The 25,476-nt window shown below is 43.8% G+C and overlaps 2 protein-coding genes across 8 annotated transcripts in view; one reads left to right on the top strand and one right to left on the bottom strand.

The window, feature by feature from the left end:
* Positions 1-18,478, bottom strand: part of opa1 (OPA1 mitochondrial dynamin like GTPase) — a 44,371-nt gene extending 25,893 nt beyond the window's left edge. Inside the window, exons 1-24 of one of the 5 annotated variants that reach the window (XM_031575107.2) lie at positions 18,243-18,478; positions 16,830-17,154; positions 15,756-15,852; positions 15,509-15,616; positions 14,504-14,557; positions 12,551-12,657; positions 10,224-10,481; positions 8,566-8,619; positions 8,350-8,454; positions 8,030-8,116; positions 7,579-7,692; positions 6,460-6,540; positions 5,978-6,052; positions 5,533-5,604; positions 5,308-5,407; positions 4,764-4,894; positions 4,491-4,563; positions 4,309-4,381; positions 3,996-4,111; positions 2,909-2,973; positions 2,695-2,771; positions 1,269-1,434; positions 675-827; positions 177-285 (exon numbers count right to left, since the gene is read on the bottom strand). In XM_031575107.2, the coding sequence (XP_031430967.1) occupies positions 177-285; positions 675-827; positions 1,269-1,434; positions 2,695-2,771; positions 2,909-2,973; positions 3,996-4,111; positions 4,309-4,381; positions 4,491-4,563; positions 4,764-4,894; positions 5,308-5,407; positions 5,533-5,604; positions 5,978-6,052; positions 6,460-6,540; positions 7,579-7,692; positions 8,030-8,116; positions 8,350-8,454; positions 8,566-8,619; positions 10,224-10,481; positions 12,551-12,657; positions 14,504-14,557; positions 15,509-15,616; positions 15,756-15,852; positions 16,830-17,154; positions 18,243-18,271 (2,629 nt within the window). In that variant the 5' untranslated portion in view covers positions 18,272-18,478. Of the gene's footprint in view, positions 1-176; positions 286-674; positions 828-1,268; positions 1,435-2,694; positions 2,772-2,908; positions 2,974-3,995; positions 4,112-4,308; positions 4,382-4,490; positions 4,564-4,763; positions 4,895-5,307; positions 5,408-5,532; positions 5,605-5,977; positions 6,053-6,459; positions 6,541-7,578; positions 7,693-8,029; positions 8,117-8,349; positions 8,455-8,565; positions 8,620-10,223; positions 10,485-12,550; positions 12,658-14,503; positions 14,558-15,508; positions 15,617-15,755; positions 15,853-16,829; positions 17,155-18,242 lie in introns of all 5 variants that reach the window. The other 4 variants (XM_031575106.2, XM_031575108.2, XM_031575109.2 and 1 more) reach the window with 4 other exon arrangements.
* On the top strand, positions 17,164-25,448 carry LOC105900919. Of its 3 annotated transcripts, XM_031575111.1 has the most exons (10): positions 17,170-17,248; positions 21,445-21,532; positions 21,775-21,860; positions 21,967-22,139; positions 22,215-22,348; positions 22,897-23,000; positions 23,769-23,910; positions 23,995-24,097; positions 24,187-24,331; positions 24,452-25,448. In XM_031575111.1, exons 3-10 carry the CDS (start codon positions 21,786-21,788, stop codon positions 25,379-25,381), a joined length of 1,806 nt encoding a protein of 601 aa, XP_031430971.1. In that variant the 5' UTR covers positions 17,170-17,248; positions 21,445-21,532; positions 21,775-21,785; the 3' UTR covers positions 25,382-25,448. The 3 variants fall into 3 exon arrangements, with proteins under 3 accessions (XP_031430972.1, XP_031430971.1, XP_031430970.1); XM_031575112.1 differs by lacking the exons at positions 21,445-21,532; positions 21,775-21,860 and having other exon boundaries at positions 17,164-17,248; XM_031575110.1 differs by lacking the exons at positions 17,170-17,248; positions 21,445-21,532 and having other exon boundaries at positions 21,540-21,860.
* The last annotated feature ends 28 nt before the right edge of the window (positions 25,449-25,476 follow it).

Below are 25,476 nucleotides of genomic sequence, written 5' to 3' on the forward strand. Positions count from 1 at the left end.
TGGTGTGGTTACTGTTTTTCAGTTAAGAGACAGGATCTGATCAGGCCCTCATATACCCTAGAGCCACAGCAGTGTGGTGTACCACAAACCTCATCTCTGAGCCAACTCAAGCCTATAGGGATGGGTGTTATGGGTGTGGACCAATGAGGCCTGAGAGAGTAGTCAGCAGGTCTTACTGTCTTTGAGGCGGGACTGCAGAGTCTCCTCCATGAACTGGATGGCGGCGTCCCACTGGGGCTTATCTGTGATAGAGCGGTCCTCAAGGGCGTTGTGCTGAATCACCCTCTAAATGCATGTACACACACACACACGCACACACGCACACACACACACGCACGCACACACGCACAAAAAAAACATACTGTCAACGAAGTGTCATCTTTCATGAGGTTGACTGTCAAAATATTCAACAGTGTGAATAGGAAAATTCTGCATGAATCTGAGAATCTGCAGGTATGCGTTTCTTGCGAGACACCACCCACTATGAAAGGCAATATTGAGGCTTCTGGTGGGAACCTATGCACAGTTTAATGTGTTCACAGGACTGATCTCTTTTCAAGACATGGGGAAACCTCCAATTCAAGCAAACTAAGCCCTTGAAGACAAGGTAAATACTGTCCTACTTTGGCTGGGGGATATTAGCGTTTTGACCGCTGAGGGCCTGATGTGTTTACCAGGCTGTCCATGGCCCTCTCGTTCCATTTGTGTCTCTTGATGCTCTCGTCCTTGACGGCCTCCTTCAGCTTGTCAAAGATGTCATCCTGGTCTTTCCCTTTGTACTCTGCCATGAAACGGGCAAACTCCTCCTGCAGCGTCTCCCAGGCAACCTTTCACAACACAACGATTTGGACACAGTATGTGTGAAAGAAATGTAGAGACGTTAAGGGCAATACATATACGGTATATGGACACAAGAATTAATAAAAAGCCATGAAACATTTGAATGACTGTTTTCTGGTGACATCTTTGTGAAATTACTTTTTTTAATACAACTAGGTCTTAGTGAATTTTTAAGAGCCCTCTTCAATCATAACAAATGAGCAGTTAACGAGACGACGTTAAAAATAAAGTACGGTTTGTTGTTAATAAATGCTGTAAAAAAGGATGCAATGTTGGAGTGGAATTACCCTCTTTTAACTGTCACTTTAAAAATACATCATGGTTGTAGACGTATCTTAATTGGTACTGCTCATATAGCAAAACATCAATCAAATAAAAACAAATCGAAAGCAACACTAATGAACTTCAGTGGAGGGAGAGTAGATTACCTCCAAGGCTTTGTGGGGCAACTGCTTGTCAGTCCACTGCTTCAGTTTGATGTCCACAGTGGTGTTGAAGGTGCCGGAGTCCATGGTCTGGGCGGCCGGTAAGTAGATGTTCTCAATGACGTGGGTGGAAACCCTCTCCCACAACTTCTTCTGCAGGATGGACTCCCTGCACAGGTCAAGAGGTCAGTAAGAGGGGGGAAAAAGGAGTCTCAGAACCTCTTCCCTCATGTGGCCTAAGCACTCATTTACATTTAGTCATTTAGCAGACGCTTTTATCCAAAGCGACTTACATATGTGCGACTTACAATGTATACACATTTTACATTTTACATTTACACTGATGGCACACTGCACATCAGGAGCAATTAGGGGTTCAGTGTCTTGCTCAAGGACGCTTCGACAGGGAATCGAACTAGCAACCTTCTGATTACTAAACAACTTCTCTACCACTGTACCACTGTCGCCCCATTCTTCCGAGCACCATGTTCTTTTTTGGTAAATTAGGTCTTCAGGCTTTAACCATCTGGAGAGTGTGTGTTTCTGACTGACCCCAAACAACCAACAATAACCCTCACCTACACACCACTTTCCTGCTGTGAGCTCCTGGCTTGGAGCCCTAATTGATGAGGAAGACCTTTAAGCTTCATCAGCATTCAGACACACAGTGAAACCTGGCCAATGTTTATAGGGGGCGAAGTGGGGGTGGGGGGGGGGGGGGGGGTCTTCTGGTTAGAGGGGATGCTGGATGACAATAGGAGCCGGTGGAGCCGTTTCCCAGTCTCCCGCTGGCCACCACGCGGCCATTTATCATAACGCCGCTCTCATATTTCATAGTTTCCTCGCCGCTTTGTTCAGCCGCCGCGTGTCGATACTGCGTGGCACCGATAGCACCAACTAGCGCGGGCGTGGGCTCGGGCTGACCCGAGGCCCATTCATCATGCCATTGATCCAGCCGGGCCTGATGGAGCTCGCCGGGGCCTCCACTGTACCTCTGATCTATTCCATTTAAGAGCCTCTCCCTCAGGGGCCCATTCTCAAAGCCATTCTCCCTCACACACACACACACTCTCTCTCTCTCTCTCTCTCATATATACACACACACACACACACACACACACACACACACACACACACACACACACACACACACACACGATGCACCTCATCTTAAAAGGCTTCTCCTCTAGGTGTGGGGTAAGCCAGGCTTTTTTTTTTTTGTTAAGTTCACAGTGTGGGAGAGCGACGGAGGTAATTGGTTGCTGTTTGGGTCAAGGGGCTGAAGCTTGAAATAAGCGTGATGAATTGTGCTTCCTTTACTTCTACTGTTTTGTTTTTGTGTGTCTGTGTGTGTGTGTGTGTGTGTATACTTATATTTCAGCATGCGTGTGTTCTGTGCAAAGGTTAGGAATACTTGAAGAATACTTGCCAGTGTTTGGGCGTGACCTGACTCAGGCTGATCACTTCGTCCAGGATCTCATTCTTGGCCTTTTCAAAGAGCTCATTCTGAGGGCAATGGAGATAGAGGGCAAATGAGCATTACACTGCTGTCAAAGTTCTGAAACTGGCACCACCAGAAAGAGACTGCTGGGTCACCACCGCCTGTGAGTACAGGTTAGCCAAGTAAGGGTGAGGGGACTCACCCTGTCCAGCTCCCGTAAGCGTGGGTAGTTGTTTTTCCACTCCGTCTCCAGGTTGAAGCGAGAGGCTGCACAGCGCGGTTACATGAGGGACAGACATAAAGGGTAACGCCAGTGAGTAAACATCAACATAAAACAAAACAAAAACCTTCCCCCCCTCAGTGTCAAAGCTTCTGTCTACAGATGGCCATTCCCTCTCTCATTCGCCATTCCACTGCACTGAAGCCTACCCAGGGACCCCACACGCACAGGCACTCCTATGAGAGCTACCAGGGATGGCGCTGTGACCCCCGAGATCAATGTGGCTGCCGTTTATAACTCAAGAGTTAGCGCGTCACCCTCTGGCTCCACTCATCCTAACCGGGGGACCAGAGCCGTGAGTCTGGCAGGCTGCCGCCCCTCCCCTGCTTCCCCTCCCCTGCTCCCCCACCCCACCCCGGCTCACACAGGCGGGCTGACGCTAATTGCTCTGGTTATTGGTGCGGCTCCAGGCGCTGCGCTAGCGATCGATACCCCACACAATGGGGAAGAGGAGCAGACGCCCACCAGGTCATAAATCTGCCTCTCCTGCCGAGCCGAGGCGAGGAGGGCTGGGTAATTGGCGGTGGGACACCACACAGTGCGCCAGGTGAGCTCAAGTGTGGACTGAGGTGAGGTCTGTGTAAAGAGTGCGTGTGCGTGTGTGTGTGTGTGAGAGAGAGAGAGAGAGAGATCATGAGGAAAGGCAGGTGCAATTGTAGTTAGAGTGGAGAGTGTTTTTGTGTGGCCTGATTCGGTCACTGCAGCTCTATTCTCAGTCTGAATAGCCAACTCTAAGACTTTGCTTCCACGTGTACAAAAAGTGGTGGAGGGTGCCTTTGCTACGGTCACATTGGGCATTTTGAAGTCTCCACACACATCCACACGGGAAGAAAACCACCAGCTATGATAAGTTAATATCGGTGGTGCTCACAGTATGTGTATCATTAGGAATAGGGTCATAGAGAGACCGCTGCACAGAACTTCTGCGTAACCTTGAGGGCTGTTGACCTCTGAACCCGCATCGGCTCAGTGGAGGTCACGCAGGTCTGTGCATCCTCTCCCATCTCACCTTTGAAGGCATCGGCTTGCTGCTCCACCGACTCCCTCACCATCTTCCAGAAGCAGTCGGACACGGCCAGGCTCAGGTTCTTAGTGGTGACCTGGTGGGCCTTCAGCATGCCGTCTCTGATGACAACACAACACAGCGCCAGTCACCTCAGGCAGCCAATCAGAGAGCGCATGATTCACACAACGGGGGCTGGAAGCGATCTTCTTTTTTTTTTGGTGGAATGCTTCCGTGAAGTTTGAATACGTTGAACAATTTTGGTTTTCAGGGAAGTGTTTGTGTGCATTTACTAGTTGAATTTATGGGAAAATCTAACCTTAATAGCCTGGAGCTCTGAAAGAAATCCTCCTCGTAGTCTTTGATGGAGTCAATGCTTTCACTGCTGCTTCCTGGAAGGACAAAAATAACACTAAGTAATGACACTTATTTTAGACTGTTGCTCATATAGTTATTTTAGATTCAAACACTTTTGTAAATACAACAAACAGCATAGTTTACCTTTGCCAGTAACCACAGCAAAGTAACCCAACGCCTTCATTGGGAACAGCTTGCCTTCAACAATTTGCTGAATCTACAAAAGAAAACTAGTTAACGTGTGTCACCGCATCCATCAGACAGCAGGGCAGTACTTTCAAAGATCACTTCAGAGAGCTACTGTGAGTGGTATGAGAGCTCCCTCTGCTGGCCGGTCCGTGCAGAGCACCATTCAGTTACTGTCTGTGTTCAAATTGTGTGTGGCTCTGTGACCCGTCGTGTGTGTCTCTCACTCACCCTGTTGGGGCTGGACAGGTTCTTTTCGGCCAGGTCCACTTTGGTCAAGACAAAGATGGTCCTCTTGCCCTGGGGGTCCATCTGGCTGACCAGGTCAGTGACGATGCTGCGCTCTGCATCCACTGAACCATCTGAGGGGGGGGGGGGGGGGGCACAAGCACAGCAAACCATGACTGTGTGGCTGCAGAGGTGCCAGGCCATTCACCAGGCCAGTCTTTCTGACTTCAACACTGAGCTGCATCAAGTGTCGCCTTTCTAAACGTTGACTTGGTAGCTCCTGAACATTAACGCACCCACACTCCACAATATGGCCACCCAACACACGTGGAGCCATTCGATGCAGAACAGGACCCCAAATGTCCCTATTTCAAGAACGTATTCATTTTCAATCTGTTAGAAGCATCACCAATTCAAAGGTCCTTGAATGTACCGCTTACCTATTTGTGTGAAAAACGATTTGGTTCTAAATGTAACAAGTCATTCTGTGTGGTGTCAGGTTACCTGGGGAATAATAATATGGGGTGTTAGATGTAAGAGGGCCTACCTTGAATGCAGAGGATGATGGCGTTGGGGTTCTGCATGTACGCTTTACTGATGCTGAAGATGGTTTCCTTGGTGTCTGCAGCCATACCTGCGGTCACAGTCTACACATGCACAAGACAATAGACTTCAGTTTCCAATACCTCTAATCTGTCTGTGCCTGTGTGTGTGTGCCTGTGTGTGTGTGTGTGTGTGTGTGTGTGTGTGTGTGTGAGTGTGTGTGACTCACATTGATAACACCAGGCAGGTCCACCAACACCATCCTCTGGATTCCAGGGCCTTTGACACTTATAGAAATTGTCTGTTTAACACAAATACACAATTCCTCAGTCAACACACATGTGACATAAACCATTGGACTCATTGGAAATTGTACAAGTCTGTGCTATAATAGCAGCTGGACTGAGTTGTGGTATACTGCTGGTTCACTGAGAAAGCAAGACTCAAATGTGAGAGTGTGAATAACGGTGACCAACTGAAAGAAGATAAAGAGATTAAATGCAAAGAGTATGGAAACTCAGTCTTTAAGAGAGAGCGCGTCACAGACTCATTATGTGACTGATGTATTGGAGGCCTGGGATAATTTGCGTGTGTGTGTATGTGTGTGTGTGTGTGTGTGTGTGTGTGTGTGTGTGTGTGTGTGTGTGTGTGTGTGAGTGTGAGTTTGTATTTACCTCTGGACTGACGGTTTGACCATCCTTTACGCTCTTCCTCATCCTGAGCTCGATCTCCTGCCTGAGGGCAGCCAGCTGCAGACAAACAGAGGACACAGCACTTAACAAGATCAGCATATTTCTCTCTCTCTCGCACGCAAAAACACACACACACACACACACACACACACACACACACACACACACACACACACACACACACACACACACACACACACACACACACACACACACACAAAATGGAAAAGGCGGCACACAGACACTCTCACGAACGGACACACACACAAAAAAAGAAAAAATAGTAACATAACATACAAACTCCTATATGAAAGAAATCTAGACAATCAAACCCAAATGTGGTGATAGAGTGTGTGTGTGTGTGTGTGTGTGTGTGTATGTAACAGCAGCAGATGCAGAGTTCCTTAGACACTCTGCACAGGAAACCAAGCAACGCTCAGAGCCGTGAGAACAGTGCCACTTACATCCTCCTCCTTGCTGAGGTCAAACTCTCTGCTGCTGTCCTTGAACATGGCCACATGGTGAGGGCCTTCACTGAGGGTCACCTGAGCAGCGGGAGACACACATCACACACAGCACACTTACTGTCAGTCATTTCATCCAAAATGATTGGACGTACTGTGAAGGCACAAAAGTTAAGGCGGCATCTAGAACCCGTCCCTCCGACACCGCTAGCGCTTCTCTCTAGGTACAAACATGAGTGCAGAATAAGCTTAGCCGCCTGTCACTGATTAAGATACGACATATGCAAGTCGCTTTGGATAAAAGTAAAATGATGTTACATACAGGATCTGTTTGTACAAATAGCCTACTGCTAACTTTACATTTTGGCACACAAATCAGTAAGGATGGGGAGGGGGACATATTGGTCAACATTTTTAAAACTTTTCAGCTTGTAATTTCAGTCTTCCTTATAAAACACAGACACTCACAAGTTGTACCGTTTCGAGTTTGACAGAACACCCTCCACCCCCATGTCGACCAGAACAGAGCCAACGACCACACTCCAACACACTTCAAACATCTAGTTAATGGTGCCCATCCATAAACCTCATCAGACCCCACAGAGAATAGGATCACTACAACCATCTGTCCCATCTGTGAGGATCACCATGGGCACATTCCATCTGTAAAACTGTACGCACGGTTTGCTACAGTTTCTAGGTTGAACCACATGTTTCCTCGAAACAGTGTTAAATGGTGTGCAACGGAGTTTTGACTTTTGTTACCCAATCAGCAGCCACGTGTATATAAATCCCGCCATATTAAAAGGTGTGAACAATGGATCAAACTAGTCATTTACAAAGGCAGGATAAGAAAAAGCGTTTCAACCCATTTCATCAGGCTCTGAAACTTCTTCAAAAAGAATGCTAAGAATGGCCTTCTCAGCTGCCACAGTCGCAATGCTTGTGCAACACAACAAGGTTTCCACCACTGTTTCTGGGGAAATAAACGTTTTGCTACGCTTCGTCTGGGCTGAACATGCCCCTGGTCTCTGATTGAAACGAACGTCTGGTTGTTGGAGTCCATTTATCGAGGTGGTCATGGTCCATGTGCCTGCGCTCTGGTTCCCATTATCTCACCTTGACAGGGGACCTGGTCATCATTTCGCCCGAGCCCCGGGGGAAGATCCTGGCCTGGGCGATCATCTCCAGCACGCTGGTCTTCCCTGCACTCTGGTCCCCAACCACCACCACCTAACAACACATCCCACAGCAGCTCATTAATGGGAGCAGAGAGACCAGGCTATTGGGTTTCAACATTATACAGCATCAGCAACATTAGTATGCCTGGTATAACCCAGGGTGGGACAGAAGCACCCTGACACTTTAAATAGCCCCAACTTACGATGTAACAAAGTTTGCTATGTGAGTCTTTGTTGACATCATCTATAATAAAATGGCAGATTGGTCAAATCTAGGACCTCAGCACTGGCAACCTACTAATAACAAATCTAGTTCCATCAGACATACCCTGTCTATTAATATTCAACCCAAACTCTATGTGCAATCTGAATATAGGCAGGACATTTACCCTTGGCAGGTGGTCTTGAGTGTTGTAGTTGGAGTCAAAGTCAGAAAGGATGTCCAGCACTTCTGAGTACAAGTCAATTAGAGACTTCTGTAGAAAGAAGGAATGAAAAAACAATAATATGTACCTATATACTTTCACACTGGTGCTGCCGGTACACACAAACACCAGCCTTTAGCTGGACATATATACAGATAGAACCACTGGTAAGAGCAACTGGTTCTTAAACCACCATCTTTTACAGACACAGGGTTAAGAATATCAAGTCTCTTCGCTTAAATATTTTAAAAAAATTGTAAATGTCATGAGCAGAATGAGCTCACCTTGATCTTCCTCTGATGGATGCCCTTGTCATCCTTCTGCAGCACCACCTTCCTCAGCTCCTTGTTCTCCTTCTCCAGACGCTCCAGCATGCGCTGGTACTTCATCTGAGATGTGGGGAGTTACAGCTCACATTTAGTAACGGGTTCAAAGGGCACACAGTTGACTTGACCAGAGTTTATGGGGTCTCTCTTTCAGGTCTGCGCTGGGAACCTCACCTGAGAGCGGAGAATCTCTTCTTGAAGCTGGTCGATTTTCTCTTTATCTGATGCCTGCGGGCGCAGAAAGGACAGAAGGACAACATTATGGAGCCAAACACAATGACCGCCGTCCCCTTGATGCAGTGTTAAACAGGATTTTGTTTCATTTTTCAGAGCATCAGCAGCCACCATGTGCATTGAACACCCACAGAGCAATCGAGAAGGCATTAAAGTCAAGGCATACGGGAGAAATGATTCACTCATTCATTCAGTCTTGCTCTGTGCAAAATCAATGCTGAATCTCACCACAGAGAAGAGGTGCAACAGGCCTGGAAGAGACTCAATTATCACTGATCACACGAGAGAGAGAAACAGGCGAATGATTGGGGCAAAAATCAGCTTATGAAATCATTCAGCACCTGCAAGGCAACTGTGATGTAGTCGGACAAAGACACAGGGAGATTTACAGAGCACCAGCGAATGATTGAGGCTGGGGGTGGGGAGGGTGGGGGAAATTACAGGGGTACACAGACAGACAGACAGACAGACAGACAGACAGACAGACACACACACACTATACTAGAGCTGGGGGAGTGAGGCGACTTAGCAAGAATATGGCAACAGTGACCCTTCACTAAGCTTACATTTAAAGCCCACTGAAAACTCAACCATAAGGGTCACTACAGGGTCACTACAGGGTCACTTGAGGTGCTCAGATGGTGTTTGGGCACAGAGCTGAAGAAACGCCTCACTGCCTAGTCGCCACAGTCCATGCAGCTGGCAGACACTCCACTCCATGCAGTGCAGTTATTGTTCCACACTGTCCTCCACACACGAGCGCTATGACCTCAGCGGGGCATATGCATGGCAGGCTATGTGGGTGAGATATGTCAGCTGACTTCCAGGTGCCCCATCCTACCAGCGACATGGCCGACTATCTCTCAGCGTTCGCACGGCAATGCAGTGGTGACTTCCAGGGCAAGCCAAGGGGGACAGTGCCATTTTTAGCAGTAGGGTTTGCTCAGGGAAGGGAACTATATGGCACACACCTTTATGGAACTACCACAACTGGTGCCAAATGGTGAATGCCAAATGGAAAATATGGGTATACATTTACTTAGATATATCTGAAGTACAGGGACAATTTGTAAAAATACTTTATGAACTCTAGGATCCAGAAGCCATTAAAGGTGCAATCCTTGATGCTGCCGAAAGATTTTTGATATTTGAACTCCACTGCCAAAATATATCCAGCCCTCCCTTCAGTTCTCCTGATGCAACACTGGAGCATGAGGATCCCTTGTTTACTGGCTGGAACAGTGGAATTCGGCCGGACAGTTAGATGAATGTGAGGAGAATTACCCTGAATTTGTCAAAAAGTATAATGGATTATAAATCAAGGACTACACCTTTAAATGTCCTTCATCACATAAGGGCAAATAAACGGCAAAATGACTATCAAGGGGTATAGATTGACCGTGAACAATGTGCTAAAGAGGATGGAAGTTTCTCCTCAGCGGTATTTTGAAATCTAGTAGGGGTTCTACTACAAATCTAATATCCTATATGAGGAGGCTTATGGAAGAGGAGGGGGAGATTGGTGTCCAGTCTAGTGCTCTGTGGCTGCAGGACAGCTGTGGGGGGGTTTCTTCCTGGAGAGGGGTGTGGACCTTCACCTTGCGCTTTTGCTGCGGGGGGCTTGGGCTGGGGGTGGCGCTCTGGGCCGGAGTGGGGGTCGGACTGGGTTCGGGCGGCGGAGGCGGAGGAGGTGGTGGTGGTGGTGGAGGTGGAGGTTGAGAAGGAACAGGAGCAGGTGCAGGAGCGGGCCGCGCGCTATTGGCCGCCGCCGCTGCCACAGCCGCCGCCGCCCTTCGGACCTCCTCCTCGTGCTGCTGGATCTGCTGCTGTATGAGAATGAGCTCGCCAAGTAAGCCCTGCTGTGAAGGGACGGCAGAGTGAGAGAGAGGCCACACAAGACAAAAGAAATAACCAACTGGCCAACAAAAAAAAAAAACCAGCCGTTTGGGCCAATGGAGAGGGCAGAAGCATACCCATCGACTGGACTCAATATCTTGAGGTAAGAGGGTCGAAATGTCTTGCCACCAAAATAAAAATAAACCAATGAAGACAGCTCCAGGCTTCAAGAACTAGCCAAAAGTCAGCTGGCTGCAATTCAACAAACCCATAATCTTCATTGGCTTTAGAGCGACTAACAAGCAGAGGAGACTACTGATACAGCAACCAGTGCCTCTCAGCCAGTGGCAAATAGGTAAGACGTGACAATTCACATCAAATAAATCGCTTATCTTTGTTTTCATATTGACAACCAAGATCAAAATGTCAGCTAACCCCCCCCCGACTAAACAGGGGTACATTAACCAATAAAGCATGTTATTCATCGACATCTTGAAAAACATCTTGCGTTCATATCTTGGGAGTCCATTAAAAAAATGTCACTGTAAATCAGGTCGACATCAGAATGCAGATCTTAAAGCCTGTAAAACAGCGTTAGGGCAACAGAATCTCACAACAAAAGAAAACTAAAACGAGAAGGCATTAAAGACCCAGATGTGACCCCTAGCCCATGCCGTGTCTGCATACTAGCTTGGAATGATATAAAGTCACTGTCCATTGGAGGCCAAACTCTCGTTAAGATCTAAAGGTGTGGTGTGGGTGAAGCGAAGCACTTAAGGAAGCTGAAGTGATCTATCATGGGTGTAGCAGAAAGCCGGCTGCGGGAGACTGGCAGAACGGCGGGAGGGGAGGGGGGGAGGGCATCAAGCTCAAGACAGAAGCTTGTCAATTTATGTGTAATGCCTTTAATTAAAGAACTGCTTCTCTTCAAAGCCAGCTGGTATTAGGTCTAGTGGTAGTGTCACAAGTTTGCACTTTCAGTTTTCTGACACATCATATGAATATAAAGACATGGTAAAGCAAGCAAAGACAGAATAATTGTACATTAGGACAGAATGGTGTATAAACAATATCTACCCTGTTAAAAGCGTAGCTCAAAAGTTAGGCACCTGCAAGCCCTGAAAAAGCTAGGTTATCTTTAGAGGAAGAATATTACAGAAAACCAGCCATCCCTTTTCTGCCCTACATCTTCATCTAAACATGTAGCAGATCACAAGATCAGTATCTCCCTTCAAATGTAGTGGGAGTGGTGCCTGGAAGTCAGATTGATAAAATCAAAAGGCAAGCCTGTGGAAAATGACAATGCTGAGAAACCTATTGTTTAATGAGCCATGGAGCCACATTAACACACACACACACACAGAGCATGGAGATATTCAAAGCTAGAGCACATGAAGGCCCCATGTGGTCCCTATCTTGCAGAAAGCATGGTCTCATGCCCCATGTGACAGACACATCCACGGGCTGACAGAAGGTACACAGAGGGGGAATGAGATGAGATGCGGTGAGGTGCGGTGCGGTGAGAAAGCACTGACAGCACAGTACGACCAGTATAGAACATGAGAGGAGCAGCAGTGATCTGGAGCTCCGTGAGCTTTGGGAAAAGCATCACCTCAAAAGCGGCAATGTTTCCAAGGGAAAACAATGACACATTCAAACGTTTGTTCAAATCCATCACTGTTTCTCTCTGCCGTTTAAGTTACATTCTGTAAGCGTTCAGGAAATCGGAAAAGCCTTCGGTTAACAAGATGAAGTGCTTTCATCTCAATCTCTTTAGGTTGCAGCCAATCTATAGAAATTCCTCCATTTATAACCCAATCGGACACAAAAACGCTTTACAAAGTGTAACTTAAAGACATAATAAGATGGAGTCATTCACAGAGTATGATTACAACTATTATTAAAAGCCATACATATTCATTTTCCACTGATGAAGGTCTTATAAGCATGTTCAAGCACCCGAGGTAGAGCGTCAGCAATGCTGTGCAGGAAAAACGTGACACTCATTGGGTAAATGAGCGGACCTACGGGCGGGGACTGATGGAGAACAAGCACAATGGAGCCAGGAGGGGGCAGCACTGATACTTGCCTTCTTGTACTGCTTGTCGCCGCCCTCGGCCGACGAGGCTGTCGACGCGGCCGCGGCTGCCGCCACCGGGGCCTCTGGGGCCTTCAGGGCCGACTCGCCGGGGGACTCTGCGGAGAAACACAATCAACCAGAACAAACCTGAGGTGGCAGTCAGGCTACAGTAAACACGCTGTGAAATTCTGAGAGGTGGTTATGAAAACAGCACGGCATAACAGTTCAATTATTCTTTCCAAACATGCCCACCACATGAGAACTGATTGGCACCTACTTCCCAGAAGAGTCAAAAGTTTGGAAATGAAAAATATCGCAAAAATGCTTGGCTCTGACAAGTACGACCAGCTAACTTCAAGCCATTTTCTAAATATCAGACCTGCACTCAAATTTAAGACAAAAAGTGCAATTTATACAGAAACATATATATATCCATGTATGTAGATGTATTCAATGTGATACTAACACTATCAATAAGATGTCGATTGCTCCAGCTCAGTGAGGGTTTCCGCTTTCACTCGAAGCACGTCTGGTATGAGCACAGAATGTGTTTACGGCCACCATGGGGTTGTGGAGCTCGCATTTCTATATATACATTGTCCTTGAACGCACTATGGAAGACCTTCTACCGTTGTGACTCAGCTAGTTTGAGCTCTGACGCAGACCACCTTCCTTTGCAGCGCTAGATTTGTGTTGTGAAATTTGAGCAGAGCTTTCATTTGTTTCCAAACTGTTGAACTCACTGGGCTTCAGAGAGAGAGAAAAATAAAGCCATGTGTTTGAGAGGGGTGAAAAGAGAAAATGAGAAGGGAGAACGCACGTTAGGAGACCAGAGAGAACAGAATGAGGAGCGTGCTGGTCTGAACACAGGTGTGAGTAGCATTTTGTTTCAAGATGAAACTGTGTGGAAACTCCTTGTAATCTTACATATAAAGACATCCATGATAGTACCCACTGGGCTGTCAACTAGGTTGCTGATTTCAAATTCCACAGTTTAACAAAAACAAAACACACACACACACACACTTTTGAATAGACGAGCAAAATAAACATACACAGAAAATGACAAGAGGTTTCAGACAGAAAGCCAAATTGAAAGGAAGATAAAGAGTGAGTGGACAGTGTGAAGAAATGTGAAAACAAAGAGAGTTAGGAAGTTCCACCCGAGTGCAAGACAGGTCAAGATGCTGGTGAACTCTCAAAGATGAGAGTCCTTCCATTCTATTCCCATACAGATCGTTCTATTAAAGGAATCTTGATTTCTCAACCTTTTCTCAACCTAATGTCTATGTGAGGCATTTGCAGCATTCTACAATGGCCCTGCTGGCTTGTTGAGAAGCTTCTATTTTACAGGTACAATGTTTTAAAATCAAAGGGTTTTATGAAATAGTACAAAAGGGTGAAAACCAATGCAGCACATAGGGATTAGGCTGAAAAATGCTTGAGTATTCCTTTAACATCTATTGCCAATCAGAAATTGTTTAACTCCAGCCAAATAAATGTGTATATTATGCTGTTGATTCTATGACAAATAAGCAGCCCTAAAACTGAATATTAACCCGGAAGCCTACAATATTATGTGTTGATGGACATGGTATAGTATAGTAGCTTTACTTTCCACAAAAGGTAAGAGAGGATTGGCCATCAAGGACAAAACTTGACTTGAATTCCAACAAACAAAAACACATCTAACATCAAGCCAAGAGACAAATTGTTGTGCCAATAATTTGCCTCTGCCTCTACAACAGTGGCAACAATAAAAAAAAATGTTAAAAAAAATTAGATGAGAACAGGTTTGTAAAGAATTGGCATGTCCATTTGTACATTCCCCATAATTAATCTCTTTTGAACTCCAGCACCAAGGCCACGGGTTAAAGCCATGGGTGCCTCGCGTAGACAGAGAGCTTTCAAACGGCAGCGGGAGAAGGTAGGGAGGGGGGGCTGAGAAGGGCGTTTACACACCTAACAACAGACGCAGACCAGAAGCTCCATTGACTTCACTAACCAAACTCACACCTGTAAAGAACGTGGGGAAAACAGGAAGAACAGAATGAAAACCAAAATAATATGATGACAGCAAACGGTCACAGGGTCATGCTAGGTGACGTGGAATGACGAGACAATATTTCTAATCGTCCATGTTTTTAACCAATGCATTGGTCCATTTCACCATATGGACCAGATCACCGTGCATTCCTGACAAGCTACAGCTCCCCATGAAGAATCAGCAATGTGCAATAAGAGATGTAAGATTTATCACAAAGTCACTATAGTTTGTATGGACATGCAAAGCCATGTAACTGAAAAACCTGGTTCTTAAACCACATTTGCAAAGCTGTCAAGCCAAACACCACTAAAACTGATAATTTAATGACAGTGTCGTTCTTATGTGTAAGATTTATTTTTGTCTGTCTATTTTTTAAATTTAGATTTGTTTGGGTTTTTTTCTTTTTTGACCAGCCGCACTTTAGCAAAGGAAGTTCAGATAAGGGGTTGAGGCACCTACTCCTTATCACTAGTACAGCAGGAATCTGAGGAACTTTAAGTGTAGTTAAAACTGGTGCCTCAATGTGCCAGTTAACTGTAATGACATGTCACAGTTGATTATTTAATATTTTTTGCAACTTTACAATTACAGGGGGCATAGAGTATTGAGTTTTCTGACTGTATATCTTCACAAAGCTTCAGCATCAACAGCATAAGATGTTTGTAATAGCAGTGTTGGGAATAGATCGTACAAGACTGAATACAAACTATCTTGGTTAAAACAAACATAAGAAAGCCCAACACAAAAGATAGTCAGAGGATGTAAAATATGCGTGTGAGCATTGAACATTTTTGTTGATGCAAAAAGCAGATCCAGCCTAAAGCTCAGTGAGATGTGTGCCATTAAATAATTTAGGCCTAGCCAAAACAGCTCCTCAAACCTGGCTTAACCAAAATGGACTCAAAAAGTCACGGACATACCAGTGGACAGAAGACTCTTAAGAAACGTAAAGTTCTCTCCAATCTTCTCCAGGTCTGGCATTAGCTTGGCCAACTCCGCAGCATCAGGCAGAGCCTTGGCAAGTTTTTCTGCACACAGCAACAACAGAAAAACCACACATACCGTAAGAGCTAACCCATTTTCCCCACTTGTCACTTGTAATAAACCCCAATCAATTTTGGAATAAGAGAAAAAAATGCTGGCAAATACACATCTATAGACACCCACCTAAGTCTATTTGTTCAGTGAGCTCCCACACAAAATCAGGCACTACCCAGTTGTATTCACTAAGATCAGGAAGCAAGTCTTTCCACTCCTCATAAGTCTGAAAGAGAAAATAAGATATTGTGCATCTTGTATTTCACAACAACCATGCAAGCATAACAAAGCAATCATTGAATGACAACAGACGTTCAGTTTGAGATATTTAGCATATACATATAGTGATATAATTAGCAATTGGCTAGGGTAATTACTGATTAAGAATTAACCAAGTTTCCCGACAATTTATTTTAAACTACTTAACTGTTGAGCACTGTAACAGAAATCTTATTCCCAATAGCTTACTATGAGGCTTCTCATCAAAATGTGCAACAATTTTATTATTTTATTCAGCTTTTAAGCCACTGGGTGTGAATTACTACAAAAGGCCTATAGATTGCACTCCTTATGTTCACTTGTAAAGCAAAAAACTAGGATGGTGGGGTTCAGAGCTGAGGCTCATGCAAAAGTCAGACGTCTAATCTGTTCCACAGCTATAGGCATAACATCAGTCTCATCTGTTCCACAGATATAGGCATAACATCAGTCTCATCTGATCCACAGCTATAGGCATACAAACATCAGTCTCATCTGATCCACAGCTATAGGCATAACATCAGTCAATGGATGCACAGGTTCACTTGAAAAATTCAAAACACCTTCCTATTCCATGTTGACTACTTCAATAGTTAAACATCATGGCTGTCCCTGTGGTTTCCAAGACAAAGATTCACGATCAATCTTGTATATACCACACTCATACCAAATCACAAGGTCCACACATTTCTACATAAACACCAACCTCTACCTGCTAAATAGAGCCTCCGACACAAAAAGGGCAGTTTTATATACACAAAGTATCAAGTCCACTAAGATGGCTAGCCCCCGATAAGAGCAGGCAAAGTAATATGATTTTATCAGCAATGTCCTCACTGACTGACACAGATGGCTGATATTACTTTCTCTTACACATTCCCTGCAACAACACCTGAGCAATGTTTCCTATACATGGCCTTTAGCCCTTTAGATGCTGGCCCTTACCTTTTTAGCGGTGTACCCTCCTCCTACGGCTCCTCCCAGAAATAAGTATCTTAGCTTCAGCAGCCTGGCGGCCAGGCGCACTGCCCAGAAAGAGCGGTGCTGCTGATAGCCATGACCCCCCTGGCCCCCATATCGGGACTTGTGGGTACGCGGGGGAAGTCTACAAAGGGAGCTGATGTGGCGGGCAGCAGTTCGGTGTGGAGTCCTCTGGGGGTTGGCATTGGTATATCTGTGATGGATGGCACGGGATAAGGGGTGAAGTTTCTGGATGGGCACACCGACCCTCACTCCCATCCTGGGAGACAGTAGGCTCCTGCAGGCCAGGCTAGACAGGATGACAACAACAACAAAAAAGCACAAAGTAGGTTGGTGTGTCAATCACTAAGAAGCATCCGTCCAGGGTATCTATGCGACATCTGGTAAGTTCGACACATAGCAGACAAGTACGCTCAGGATATCAACACTGATTTTACACAATGCCTACATCATATATGGTTAATGAGAAAGAGCTGGTCGAATCTGACCGTTGCTCGCGTCAGTCAATAAACTGCCAATACGAAATAAAGAATACGTTTGACTCGAAACGCAATACCTTAAACACAATTTGTATTTGAGCTCAATATCATTACCCAACTAGCCAAAACCATTTCGTTTCAATTGAAATTACACATGTTACCCTGACTAGCTGGCCGTGATAGCTAGCTAATAATCTCTATGGTACCCCGCAAGGTAGATCCACAGTATCTAGCTAGTTAACATTCTGCCCACTGCGACTGCGATAGTTTTAAGCACATTGAAGAATTTGATTTTACATCGCTAGTTATTTGGCTATCGATATTAACTGGCAAAACTGGCTGACTACAGCAGCCTTCTACCATCAAGATAAAAAACAAACGTTAACGTTACATGGAATATGTCGAAGGGCACATATTCCACATAATAAGAACTAACCATCTCAGCTAGTGACAAAACAGCCCATCAGCTTACCAAAACAGTGACAACCAATCTGTCTATAATTACTGGGTAGCTAACCTTACTGGATTAAACGCATGAACGTTATCAAGCTAGACAGCTAGAAGCTAACGTCCACTAGGATAAGTCACTTAGCCCAATAGCTAGCTAACGTCCGTTAACGCATTACCTCTACAGCTACAAAGGCTGCCATTATTGGAAAGCATGGGCAAAATTACATGTTTGTCTAACTGCTCCTGTAATATGACAAGGTTACATGCACATGCTACAAATGCTTTCACAAATATTTCCAACCAAGGCTAACTGCAGCTATGCAGTCATAACAGGGTCTCTGCCCTTAGTAGCACGCCCCACTACAGATTTCATGACAGGAGAAAGCTAGCCAGCCAGCTAAAACATTACTGGCCAACCTACTAGCTGGCTGTCCAAAGGTGAACTTACCAGGCGACCGCATTTCCCGCTCGTAACATTATGCTATTTGCTATAGTTGACAAATATACAATTTCTTTAATTTAAAAGTAAAGACACAATTCAAATCATCTTTCCAGATGGTGGACATTAGTTAGCTGGCAAGCTAACAAGGACACAGCAACGAGCGACAGGAATGACAGCGGTACTTCCTGAAAAGTAGTCCCACAGAAAACTAGCACCGCCGAGCTTTTGGGACCCAAATATTTTTCGTTCCTCCTTCATAAATAACGTTCCAATTCTTGAGGGTCCACACACAAAGACGGCATGATACGCCTACCATTCACTTTTCATGGTTATGGTCATGGTCATGGTTATAGTATTTAGCAGACGCTTTTGACTTTAGACATTAGAAATAGAGATAAATATTAAAAACATAAAAAGGCAGTAATACTTGCCTAATGAAAAAACAATATTAGGCACCAATTACAAACAATAACAAATACCAAAACTATGACTATAGTGTAGCCTCCAACAAATTAATTAATTAGACAGATGATCATTTAAAGTTTAGAGTTTTCAAGCATTTTTTAAATATACCAAGGCTGGTGCTGGAACGGACAGCACTAGGGGGCGAATAGAACTGAATTATAGCATTTTAATAGGCAGGTACCAATCCAGTGGCCGTCCTACACACCAGAGTGAGGGATTTAAATGTAATTCTAGCAGCTACAGGGAGTCAGGATGGCCAGCAGAGGAGTTACATGTGTCCTCTTTGGTTGATCAAAGACCAAACGTACCACCGCATTCTGAATCATCTGCAATGGTCTCACTACACGTAGGGGTAGGCCTGTTAAAATTGCATTGCAATAGTCTAGTTTAGACATAAGTTGTGTAGCATATTGAGTGAGATAGGGTCTTATGTTCCGAATGTTAAAGGGTGTGAACTGACAAGACCTTGAGACAGAAGCTATGTGCTCAGAACAATTTGACAATTACAACAATTAGGTTGGAGGTTGAAGGTGACGATCCATCATCCAAGCTGAAATATCACATGCAAAAATTTGAGCAGATATTGTGGGGGAAAGACAAGTACAGTGTCATCCACATAATAGTGATAGGAGAACCAATGGGAACGAATGATCTCACTTAAGGAAGTGGTGTAAATAGAAAAAAGAAGGAGTCCCAGTACCGGTGAGATTTTCACCCTTGTCCCTGCCATGACACACTGAATAAACGCCCACTGAGGTACGATTCAAACCAACTGAGTGCTTTCCTCAAAATCTCAATTCGTACAGTGTACTGTAGAGAGGAGGATGTCATGGTTCACTGTGTCAAAGGATGTCATGGTTCACTGTGTGTCTACTCTAAATGCTTCAGTCACAGATAAAAGAGCAGTTTCAGTAGAATGACCATTCTTAAAATCATACTGCTTAGGGTCTAGCAAATTATTCTGAGACAGGAAATCAGAAAACTTGCTTGAGGACAACTTTTCAAGAATCTTTGACAAAAAAGGGAGACGGGTCTATAATCTTTCATACCAGAATGTTAAGTAAACTTTCTTAGCCAAAGGAGTAACCTTCCTGTTGGAAGGTTATGGTTTTCTACTGAGTTTCTATTGAGTTTCTACTGTCGGCAGAATTGTCAACCTTTCCCTTGTAGAATGCCTTTCTAGCAGCTGTGACTGGAAGAAAAGGCAGATAGCAGAGACGGGCAGTTATCAAGAGCACTGGCACCTCTGGATTTTTGCCATGGTCTCTCAACAGCTCTAAGTTCCTCACGTACTTTGCTCAGTGAGCCAAGGGCGACAGGTGTTCATGCAAACAGGTCTTTTCGGATAGAGACATCCAGACATCCAGACATACAGTATTTCCATACTTTGTGTGTTTGTTTCAGCCATTTGTATGTAGCCTGGACCCTCCAAGCTGTCAACAAATGTATAATAAATACACCATGTACCAACATGCACAAAAGACAAAGGAATAATTCTCAGCTATTAGCCATCATTATGTTATTATTGTAGGTCTAAAAATATTTAATTAAAACAAAAATAACATTTCTGCACCCCTAGTGACAAAAATGTACCCATAGGAAAGTTATAATTGCTACCTAATGAGGTACAGCTGGAGTGACATGCCATTTTGTACATTTAGGCAAAAAACTTACCCTTAAATCCAGAGACAAAAACATTTACATTACTCACCTTATTCACCTAAATGTATTTAAAGAACTAATCATTAATATACATATTTCAACCACACAATGACCGTACTTTTCGAGTATAGTACTTTCTTTACTGCTGGTTGACACCTCCCATTTGTGGATTTGTAGGCCTCCATCAGCTTGGCTTCATGGTGACCACCTTTTCATCAGTTTCACTCTCATCACGAGACATAAGGCTTGTGGCTGTTTCCTCTAAAGCTGCAAGATAAGGAAGCATTGTTTAAAAATCAGGCCTTATAGGTGAAAACCAACTAATAAACATACAAAAACAATCCAGGTTTGAGGATTGTTTGAGGGGCGCAATCTCCAATCTTTCCACTAAAACTGCACTGGAACTGACCATTTGTTGGGGGAGCCAATACCATTGTGTCATTTTTTAAAGATTTCTTTCACATAATCTTTATATATTTTATTTTCATCTTTAGAAACCTATGTTGGACAGTTAGGACGGTCATGTAGGATTCCTGATATGGATGTTCCACTCAGGGGCAGAGCTTGCCTTACCTGCTGATGGATGCAAATGATAAGAGTCAGTGGAACTCTCAGTGGGTGTTCAGTTTACGTACAAACTTTCCTGTCCCTGACAGTTTACTTAACAAAACCTGTTTGTTTCAGTAGGCCATTTCTAGACTGCAGCTGTCCTAATTATGTTGTGTTTAGTTTAATTTGTTTGGTGACAAATTAAATCAATGATCTCAGATGTGTCCATCTGTTTGTCTGTGTATTTTCTATATTTCAGTTTTCAGTTCAGACTGTGTTGTGTGAGTTTAGGGCTATACAGTAATTGCTTTGTAGTGGTAGGAGTTTATTTTTATTTTTACAGCACTTGCACTTTGGTGTTTACACTGATACATTTTTATTTTTGCACTGCTGTTTATTTCATATTTCCTACTGCCAAATATTAAGTCTTAAGCTTAAAGTGTAAAGCACATTGATTGAATGACCTCTGTGTATGATAATGTGCAATATAAATAAACTTTAACTTGAACTTGTCTCCCCTGCAATGATGCAGTGTGTTGCCCTGGTAACTACAGAGGCGTTATCTTGATAGACTGGAACACGACGGGCTCTGACACAACTCACGTCGCCAGGCAAGCTAGGTACCCTGACGGGTCCACTTACTTTGCCTTCTTACAAGAAACGTAGCTGTCCATATTCTATGCTATTTGAGTGTGTTAGAAAACTGTCGTGCTTCACTAGCGGTCACGGTCAATGTGTGCTGTATGTAGCTAACATTAGTTTAGCTAACATGAACTAGCGCTGTTATACAAGTTATGTCAATCGAACAAGGATAAAATTAGACTTAAGTAAATAGTGGTTCTGCCTTTCCCCCAAAACTAAGCATGTTGGAAGATGACTACTAGATTGCTTGAATCCTTCAATGAATTTGACAGATATTCTAAGGAAGTTCTAAATAGACTTTCAAGGGTAAGTTGGCAGTATTTCATTTTATCTGTGGTTTGACGTGTGTAGAAAATGTAGGCCTATTTATACTGTTGATAGTTTTTGTCTAGCTTTTTTTTTATCTCCTCAGCGGAACAAGCTAAACCATGGAGAGAAGTGCTCTACTAGCTTTGATGAGCTTGGTGCATCCTTTAGTGTTAGGCATGACTGGGAATTTGACCTGCCCTGCAACAGAAAAGCATCCAAATCAAAATTAAACATTGAAATTATAAAGGAGAAAATCCCACCTCGTTATAGACAAAGGTATGTCAAACATGAAGCATCATAGACACATTCTTGGGAACGTCTCTACATTTTAAATATTTGTTTGATTATTAGGAAAGCAAAGTGTGCTCCACCACCATCTCACAAAGAGCCTAGGTCTGCTCAGAAAGCAGACTTAGTCTGTAGCAAGATGTGCATCTGTCCATTCACAAGCACTGAGGAGTTGGCCCAAAGGACTGATCACAAAGGTAGGCCTAAGTCTGAACAAGTTTAATACTAAGGATATTGACAAAGCCCCTTTAAAAAAAAAAAAAAATGTATTAAAAAAAAGAAATACACTAGTCATTAGTTGGTCATCTGTGCATTACCAACAAATTCCATTGTATGTGGATAATTTACTGATGCAAAATTAATTGGACGTTACAGCTACTGAATTAAATACAAAATATGTTGACATAGTTTTACAGTGGCTAATCTTGTTTTTTTTTGTTTTTGATAAAGTTTCCAAAAATGAACAGCTAGGAGACCTTTACATCGTTCCTTCTGATTGGAATGTTATGGGTTTTGACAGAGCTAGAGAAGCGATTTGGAAAATATCTGTTACTGATTTTTGTCTCCAAAAGCATTTATTGTGGCCACAGTTATCTTGTCATTGATGTCTATGGTTCATGCAGTCTATCGTCTGCAGTTTTAAACAGTAAGAGTAAACGCTGTAGCAACTGAATCAGCTAATTTTGCAAGGTCGTTGCATATTTATCAGGCTACATGATACTGAAACTTTTTTCCACCTCAACAGACAAGGAAGAGGATTCAGATGGCTTTGTGGTTGTAAGATTAAATAGACCACAGTCCCTTGTTTCTAGAAAATATGCGCCACACAGAACGAAGTGGTCAAGAGAGGTACAGTATTGTATGTTAAAAGGCTAAATAATTAATTATCCTCTCATGCATACTTAATACAGTTCTTTCAGGCAATCAGTCCTGTATCAAGACTTTCAGACACAGACATGTCTTACCACATGGTATTTATATGCATATAAATAAAAGAAGCACTCTTAATCTGAGCTCTTAGTGGATGTACGGCAATATTCTACTCGTGAAATGAAACGTTACCCTTCAATTCCGGTGTCCTATTACATTTTCTCATCTGGATTCGAGTGCTTGACATTTTTAATTGTTATGATCTGATCAATATTAAAAGTCAAACTTAACTTCAGATAGCTTGACTGTAATTCTATTTGTAATCAGGGGAAAGAAAGCCTGTAATATAAATGAGATGCAGGGAATATTTTATGCAATAGCTATGTACTCACTGTAATTTTTAATTACACATGTGCATAAACAAAGCTGTATTAATTGATGTATTTATTGAAGTACTTTAGTCTATGCCACCACACTTTGTTCTACTCTTAATGTATATATATATATATTTTTTGGGGCTGTTCCTACTGTTTTTGGATAGTTGTAGTATTGTTATGTTATATGTTGTTGTTGTGTTATATGTTGTCCCTCGTCACACCAACAGGAGAAGCACTCAAAATTTCGTTGTAGAAATACAATGACAATAAAGGCTTTTCTATTCTATTCTAATCACAGGTACAAATTACCCAACCATGTTGTTGTAATGTGATTTTCTTTTGCTTGTTTTTTAACTTTCTTACCCTTCAGCTGGAGAGGTTAGTCCCCATGGATGTGCATCGGAAATACAACAGCAAAGCTCAGACCGGTGGAGCTTTAAATAACACCAACATCTCTCACTGGAGCTCCGGTTCAAACAGTGGTCGTGAGAGCCCAATAAGTGCATTCACAGGTTAGGCAGGCTGTAGTTCCTTCTCTGCATGGACAACTGACTGCCAAGCCAATTGGATGTCTAATTTCCCTATGTTTACTGTAGAGGAAGAGAATGTCCATTTCACTTTGCCAGGTTCTGTTGGCAAAGTGGTGACTGCACAACTACCACAGGGCAATATTGTTCGGGTGACTACCAGCGGAAGACGGTAAAATACAGCCTACACTACTATATTACTACTGTAATTTACATTTCCAACATAACATGTATTACTCTTTTTTCCCCATATTCTTTCAGGTCAGAGAACGCTAATAAAGAACATCTGCCCACAGAGGGAGAGCCTCTTACACAGTCACTGCCTCTATGTCTTGATGACGAGATAGAGAGAAACCATGCGAAAGTGCTGTCAGCTCAAGCTCCCACCACTTATACATCCATGCCGGTAATCTAAAACCTAGCAGATTATTTATAGCCAATGGAGGGGATTAACTATACAGTATTTTTCTTCTCTTAGGAGTGACTGTGATTTAATGTGTGCATATTACATATTGTGTTTTTCCAGATTGTCAGTGAGACATTCCCAGTAGTCTTTAATACTGGGCAGCCACAAAACAATCCTTTCAGCAGTACAGGCTTCCACACCCTGGATCATAGAACTCATCTTTCCAGAAATGGCACCCTCACAGAACATAATGACATCAGGGGGAACAAAATTCACGCAGCCATCATCCGCCTCACGGAAACCATGCAGGAAAAGCATGCGACTAGGCTTCGGCGCAGGCCTGCCACTAAATGGAGCCTACATGACTACCAGGAGCCAACAGTGGATGCCAGGTCCAAGCACATGGAGCGTGGGCTACAGAGCATGGATCTCAGGGTGCTGTCTGCAGATGGGACCTTGGTGATGTCCGAAGACCAGGACAGACTACATGTGCCAAGCCCTGCCTCAAGCAGGAACACTCCCATTCCCTTCCCCGGCCTCAAACAGTGGCCTGTCTCTTTTGCGCCGGTGGGCACAGTGCTTAATGGAATAAACCCCAAGAAAAACAGCTGCTGTTTTATCGGATCCCCTGATGATAAGAAACTACTGTACAGTAGAGGTAAGACCAAGGCCACCTTTCACGGACATCCTAGACCTGAGGCTATGACTTCAAACAAAACCTCAGTCTCAGTTCAACAGAAGAAGAAAAAGGGCTTTGTTTTCGTATCAAAGCCAGTGATACATGAAAAGAGTGATGCCGGTCCATGCTATTTCCAACACGGACTGCAGAAAAAGTTGTGGCACCCAGTTGCAGCTCAGCCTTTTCATGATGTTTCCATGTCACCAGTGGCTGATTTAGAGAGTGCTGATTTATTTGCATCTAGACCAAATGCGAGAGTCAACACACCAAATTCAGGTTTCTTGGGTGATCAGGAGAGCTCTGAAGGCACAGGGTCAAGAAACAAGCATTACCAGGAGATAATAAGCATACCCACTGCAGAGATTGTGTAGTTTTTGAGTTTAAAATATACGTATACATTATTGAATGACTTTGTTCAATAAAGTATGGGTAATAACACTTTGCGTATGGAGTATTTTCTGGCTAC

This window comes from Clupea harengus, chromosome 10, assembly GCF_900700415.2.
Source record: "Clupea harengus chromosome 10, Ch_v2.0.2, whole genome shotgun sequence".
Classification (NCBI taxonomy): Eukaryota; Metazoa; Chordata; class Actinopteri; order Clupeiformes; family Clupeidae; genus Clupea; species Clupea harengus.